The sequence below is a fragment of the Ostrea edulis genome, chromosome 4, assembly GCF_947568905.1.
Source record: "Ostrea edulis chromosome 4, xbOstEdul1.1, whole genome shotgun sequence".
In the NCBI taxonomy this organism is placed as follows: domain Eukaryota; kingdom Metazoa; phylum Mollusca; class Bivalvia; order Ostreida; family Ostreidae; genus Ostrea; species Ostrea edulis.
This window is the reverse complement of record NC_079167.1, coordinates 39,085,688-39,092,868: the sequence shown is the minus strand read 5'-3', so window position 1 is coordinate 39,092,868 and position 7,181 is coordinate 39,085,688. Positions and strand designations below refer to the sequence as shown.

Genomic DNA, 7,181 nt, shown 5'->3' with positions numbered 1-7,181 from the left:
CTCTTTCGCTGTTTTTTCTGTCATGTTTTCCGTTACATAATCTTCACTCCTGCAGAGAAATTTGAAGAAGAAAAAGTTGCATTTAAGAATTTTCAAAACTGAAATAGATCTGTCTGAATTCACAGCCATTAAAACAGACATAATATGTTTATCAAGATTCGTATGCACATTGTTTACAACTGCAACACATGAGGAAATAAATGGCTATCAATACCATTTGTAAGAAGTGAACAAGCTCACATACTTCACGCTCCAACATTGCTTGATAATGTCTCACATAATGAATAGGAATGCTATGCATTATTGCAAGAACAAGACAAATGGACTCTAAATTCTAAGTTCAAAAGGGGCATAACTCCAAGAAAATTTAATGAATAAGAAATTTCCTAGGAATATGCACATCTAAACAGTGTGTCCTTATTAACAATAAAGTTTCACAAAATTCTGTTCAGCAGTCACAGAGGAGTTGCACTGATAAGAAAGGGACTGACGGACAGGTAAAAAACATTATACCCTCCGCAACTTCATTACATGGGGTATAATAACAGATGTCAAAGCTACAGATCACAAAATTACAAAGGCCAGTGCAGGTAAATACGATTTTTCACCATGAGATGGAGGACAAGTGAAGTAACTTGTGCAAAGTGTTGATATGTGTAGGTACATTCAATTCACACGATTTCAACAGCATTAAAGGGACATGGACACGATTTGAGATTAAAATTTTCTAATTTTATTTCTCCATTTTTACTGTTTACAATGCTTAACAAAAGAATATCTAATGGTCAAACAAAATTTGAATAGCAGCTATTGTGTTAAGATGTGCCAAACACTAGAAACTATCTAATTGTGTTCAGAATTAAAAATTTGCTTTAAACGAAACTTTCATTACTATATCTTACATGCGTAAACAAAATCATAGCACAGGCCTTGTTTACAAAACAAAGAATTGTGAACTATGTATCTCCCATGTAACTTGACAACTGACATTCAATTTTTTTGTTGACCATTAGAAATACCTTAGTTAAGCATTATAAACATTAAAAATGGAAAAATAGAATTTGAAAATTTTCAGCTCAAATCATGTCTACGCAACATTCAATATATTTATTCATTTAAAAGCTAATTCAGTTGTTTAAAAAATTAAAGTGATATTGCAAAGCACAGGACATCTGATCTCACCAGTCAAACAGTTTTGGAAACGCCTGAATTTCTTCTGCTGTGTACTCATCTAGACGTTTAGGGATCATTTGAATTTGAGGAATCTGATCACAAACGTTGCTAAGGATTTCTGAAGGCACTTCCTGTTTCAAAAGATGTAACCAGTTAACATCTAAGAATGTGCAACTTGATAAAAAAAAGTTAGTAATAACAACAGTAATACCTCGTTAGTAATAACAACAGTAATACCTCGTCTGGATAGATGTGGAGCCGTCTCATGTACTTCCTTCTCAGCAGAGTGCCTGGTATGTTTCTATACACAAGCTTTTCTATAACCTATATTGTGAAGATTTCATACTTAATAACACGGTACATCTTTATTACTATGCATACTTATATGTAAAATATCTCAGTGAAAGACATATAAATATATATTTGGGATAATCAAAGTTTTGTGAATGTATTTTTTAAAAATGCAGAAAAACTAACATTTTTTAAAGAAACTTTAATTTACTTATGAGTTATCTCCCCTCTTTAAAGACAAATATCATGACCCTACGGTTACTAAAAAAGTAGGCATAACCAAATCAAGCCAGATGCTATTTACCTGGAATAGCCAAGGTCTAACTAGGTGCTAATTGCTATACACAATGAAATATATGGAAATAGTACCAAATTTTTTTATATATATTGAAAATCTGCCAACTGAATCCATTGTATATAAATCAATTCCTTTGTGTAAATACTTTATCATTACATGGATCCACCTGCAGTATTATTCATACACTAAATAACATTTAGTCATTGAAAACTAAAGACCCCAAACAGATATTTTTGGAGAGATATAAGAAACAAGCACCCCAGAACACAAACCATGGTTGGTTCCATCGAATGCAGTCTCCAGGCAGGTGTCCTAGAAAACCCTCTTGCATACCTGGAAAAAAAAATGCATTTTTAAGAGAATCATAAAAACTTTCAAAAACCAATGCAGAATGTAATTGACAATACAGTTAAACTTTGGTATCTCAAACACCGATATCTCGAATACCGTGGATATGTTGAAGCGATTCGGAAGTCTCAACTACTTAGTCTTTAAGTATCTTACACTCAATATCTCAAATCCTAGGACATCTGGAAGTTTTTTCTCAGTCCTATCGAGTTTGAGATAATGAGGTGTGACTGTATATAGATAAACTAAGTAAAGTTTGTAGGAACATAGGGCAGTTACAAAGATAGATGTATTTCACATGTACTGAAAATTGAAGGGATGTGTGATGTTTAAAAAGGATGAAATTGTCAAAGAAACTAACCCTGTGTGATGACTGAAGGTAAATGTCCTCCAGAGCTGCTCTCTCAGGGCAATGTGACGAGAATTTATCACCACCACATGATCCCCAACATCAGCTGGAAGATTATCATATTCATACAATTCCTTCACAAATTAATGTGACAAGAATTTATAACCACATGATCCCCTACATCAGCTGGAAGATTATCATATTCATACCATTCCTTCACAAATTAATTTTTCAAAAATAAGTAAGCCTATTTTTTGATCATGTTTATTTAAATTCCAATATAGAAATGCAAGATTTGGCCTGGGACTTATAAGGCATTGACTAAATACCAGGCAATATGCCATCCTGAGGATGTGCGATAAAGCGGACTCAGCTTTCAAGGCCTGCTTCTGCGCAACAACTGAAGGTGGGCACATTTCCCAATATTCAGTCAAAAACCTTCTCATTACATATCTTTAAAATTCTACACACTTCTAATGTGACGTCAAAATTGAGTTAAAGTAGTTCCCGTGCATTTACAGTGTGTGCTTTAATGGCTCAGTAAAAGTGTGCATAATCTCTATAGAATCGAAAGGGGGGGGGGATATATATCAAAAATAGTTTATATATGTAGCAGAGTTAAGTATATGCCAGAGAGAGAGAGGCATCCCAACATACCAGTGCCTGTGGGGCAAAGTTCTAGGGGCAATCACTCTTAAACATCAGAAAGTACCCAAATTGAGCACAAGAAACGGACTGTGTTGTCTCTGCTAAGGATTGAAACCAGGACCTCTGGCATGGCAGTCCAGTGCTCTAATAATCGAGCTAAACAAGTTGGAAACACTTCCCCTATAAAAAAATGTGTTTACCTCTCTCTAGTGAGAGAATAAACATGACCATATAGAACAGTTGTTTTATTGTTTTGATTGAAAATAATGACAAATCCCAAGCAATGCAGAATAAGTGCAATACACTCGCAACGTGATGCAAATTACCTCTATAAAATTGATAACACAGTAAAGAAATTTCATATCAACATTGCTGTACAAGAGAGAAGGCTGAAATCCAATGCTAATTGTGAGTACTATTGACTATATTATATATATTTGCAGTAGTATCGGACATCTTAGCACTTTTTCTTCTTTTTCAAATGAAACACAAATAGAAGTATTCCTCTGGTGTTTTTGTCGGTTGTTTGGGATATTTTTACTCTCGCAGCGTCTCACTAAAGAGCAATAATCACGGTCTCGCAATAGGGGAAGTGTTCCCAACATGCTAAAAGGTAAACTCACTAACCAGAGCTAGTAGGCAGTGGCGGATTTAAGGGGGGGGGGGGGGGCCTAAAATTGTCAAATCTAAGGTAAAGTGTATTAAACGATATAAGAAGCAATAATTTCTTCACTCCCGGAGAAATAAATGACAAAATCTTTTGATTTCTTGAATTACTTTGACGGGATAACTTAATTTTTTCCAAAAACCCCTAATATTTGCATCATTTTATTAATTTCACCTTATAAAAAATGATAGAAAATAGTACAAATGACTAAATAGGAGACATATTTCAAGCACTGTAAAATACAGGAGCTTCCGGGGGCTTCGCCCCCTGGGCCCCCACCAGGGCTTTGCCCTGGACCCACTGGGGGCCTAAAGGCGGCCCCCTGCCTCATAAAGTGGCACCCCGTAACCGCAATTCCTGGATCTGCCCCTGGTAGGACAGCCATATCTTTAATACCGAGCAAAGCTCGGACGGGCCGAAGGCCTGTCCGCGAAGCAAGGCTCTAAAGGTAACACGTATGTAAAAGAAAGAAGTCAAAATCAGCAAAAGAAAAAGAGATCATCTCTATATACGTTCACTGAAATTTTCGTGATCCATATGGGCGCCGCCATTTATTTTTTTCATTACCTGCTTCAACAGTTATTCGTGTTTTATTTTGAATGCCAATAATAGAAGACTCTGACGTGCAATTCGTAATTTAAAAACTCAGTTTGTTCAAAGTGAATAGTATAATTATCATTGTAACAGGTTTTAGCAAATAATTACATATAAAACCGTAATACGACTAAATAGATGAACGAGTTCATGAGTTTCTTTGAATAAGTATATACGATAAAATTACGGTTATTTTTTTACCATTTTGAATTTATTGGTTAAATTTGCTTAGTTATATAACGGCCTTTTTCATTGCATACGGAATGTATTATTGTTGTTTATAATTGTTTGCTTTGAAAAAGAGAAAAAAGTCGAGGCTAAATGTGACGTCACAATGCACAGTTTACGTCGCCTTGCGTTTTATTTCCCGCGTTCAGTGAATAGGCGGATCCTGTAAAACTGTTGTCCCCATATAAACCCCTTTAATATTGAGATGTTACTGGGTTTTTAGCGCAAGGAAAATTTCATTAAAAATATATATTTTTAAATGAATCATAATCTACCGTATTTAACGGAATTCAGGGCCGTAAATTACATGGAGGCGGAGGAGGCAGCTGCCTCCTCCAACTTTTGAGCCAAAAAAAATTAAAATTTAAAGTTCATTAGAATTTATGTTGTTTCCAATAACTAAGAACATGATACCTCCCTTAAAAAGCATTCCAAATCTTTCTTTTAGAATGAGTTAGTCAAGTAACATCTTAGAAGGCCCTAGAATCAAGGATTTTGCACGAAACGTGTTCAGTGTGCACAAAATGTGCTCAGCATCTGGGGGCCTGGGCGGCCCCCAGACCCCCGCCTAATTTCCTGCCTCCTCCAAATTGAAGGTTAATTTACGGCCCTGGAATTATGATTACCACTTGGGACTCTCCAATGACCATTACATGCTTCGCTCGGTCCAACGGTCACACCGTATACATATTATTACTACATATAGGTGTCTGATTTGGCATTGAATTGTTATCCTAACCTATAAAATATCAGTAAACTAAAGTTAAACTTTGGTTCTAAGGCACATACACAAAGCATGGTATAGTGGTTTGTGTTTTCCCTGCAAATATCCCGAGATGACACGAGCTGATCTGAAGGGACATTGATATTTAGCATCATACAGCCACCAAATCCTGGACATAGTGGACCATTGCTGTAAATGTTACAATGCAAAATATTATTGGCAGGTATTTCAAATTTACAAATATTTAGTATAAACACCCCCCCCCCTCTTCAACTTGCTTACTTTACAGTACACCATGCATTTTCTCATTCGACTACTTTGAGTTCGTTAAAAATAAACGAATTATACTTACTATGACCCTATTGTGCGCCATCCTTTAACTCGTTTAATTTATACAACAGTCAAACATTCTCCAAGGACTTTTTTTGCATGCTGCTTCCGGTTTAACAGTCTTTGGTAAGTCAGTCTTCGAACTATTCGCACGGTCATTTGACTTCCTTTTGAAACTTGATGAAAATATAAATATCAGCATATACATGTATTCCTTTTAAATCTAGTTAATCACCTAGCTGGGTAGTTCAGTAGGTTTACAATCTGTAGTTCGTGCGTTTGAGTCTAGCAGAGTTTTATTTTTTCCCCACAGATTACTTTCAACTATAAAAACTGCATTTTTTCACTAAATAAATATGAAACTTTTCATCAGTTTCAAAAGATCATTGCAAATATCCTCCACTTTTCATCCATATCAAATTTCTCTGGTGTATTATTTCTCCTTGTAGTGATTTTTCCCCTTAGAAAGCGAAAAAAAAACCTCTCTCTCTCTCTCTCTCTCTCTCTCTCTCTCTCTCTCTCTCTCACCGGGAAGGACAAGCGTTAAATGTATTACGGTCGAAAGTGCCAACAAATAAAAACAAAGGGAAATTAACCGAACAACAAAAAAAGTCATGCAGATTCCATTGTGTAGAACTACAGACAGGAAAGAAACTTTTAAATTATTATCGCGTACCATCAAAAAATGGAATATCTTGCCCACCTAGCTCAACTGTGCTGGCGCTAAGTCTTGATTTCTTTAAGGCTCGGCTACAAAACCATTAGGCTAATATCACACGCAGACTGTTCTTTTTTAAACTGTAGTACCTACTTTAAAAAGTTTTTCAACATTTTGAATTGCGCACACCCTAACGTGGCAGAAAAGTAAACTTGAAAACGGAGACCACTGTCTTGTAGAAGAAGAAGATATGGCGATTTTGTTGTTGTAATTTTACACTTAATACTCCAATCGTTAATACTGTACATGGGCTTCCTCCGGATGTTCCGATTTCCTCCCACATTATGACCCCCTAGCGCCAATATCCGTACAAATCGGTAAATAGCGACATGTAGTATATATATATATAGCTAGTGTTTTTTAGTCATTTTCTGTAATTTCTAATATAAAAGTTTCATTTTCTGATATCAAATATTCTATTTTTTGGATATCAGAAAATCCATATTTTATATAAAAAAGGGATTTTCTGGTATCAGAAAGTTTTCATTCATATAGAGACACCACCTGCCTAGTAGACAAAACGCCACAAATTTTTGACCAATGGGACTGTGGGTTCAGATTTATGCCAAATAAAATTCACTGTAAATTATAAAAAGTCTTTCAAAAAACAAAAATATTCTTAATGAGAATGAATGATGATATATCTAATTTTGCGAACATATTGGGGGGTAATCCGAGATTCCTCTGACTCTTAACCCCGCTTTTATTTTGTGACTTCTGCGGGGGATTGTCAAATTACTTCTCATTACCAGCACATTAGAGTTATCGCGCTTTGGTGACTCTTCTGCGTTATTGGTAAGAAAATGCACAAGT

The 7,181-nt window shown here is 35.5% G+C and overlaps 1 protein-coding gene across 1 annotated transcript in view; it reads right to left on the bottom strand.

Annotated features, from left to right (window-relative positions):
* The window catches only part of LOC125669567 (39S ribosomal protein L13, mitochondrial-like), a 5,993-nt gene extending 187 nt beyond the window's left edge, over positions 1-5,806 (bottom strand). The window contains exons 1-7 of the mRNA XM_056162591.1: positions 5,673-5,806; positions 5,386-5,509; positions 2,472-2,565; positions 2,035-2,095; positions 1,411-1,497; positions 1,183-1,304; positions 1-49 (exon numbers count right to left, since the gene is read on the bottom strand). The exon at positions 1-49 is cut by the window's left edge and continues 187 nt beyond it. Of these exons, the coding sequence (XP_056018566.1) occupies positions 1-49; positions 1,183-1,304; positions 1,411-1,497; positions 2,035-2,095; positions 2,472-2,565; positions 5,386-5,509; positions 5,673-5,693 (558 nt within the window). The 5' untranslated portion in view covers positions 5,694-5,806. The remainder of the gene's footprint in view (positions 50-1,182; positions 1,305-1,410; positions 1,498-2,034; positions 2,096-2,471; positions 2,566-5,385; positions 5,510-5,672) is intronic.
* Between the last annotated feature and the right edge of the window lie 1,375 nt (positions 5,807-7,181).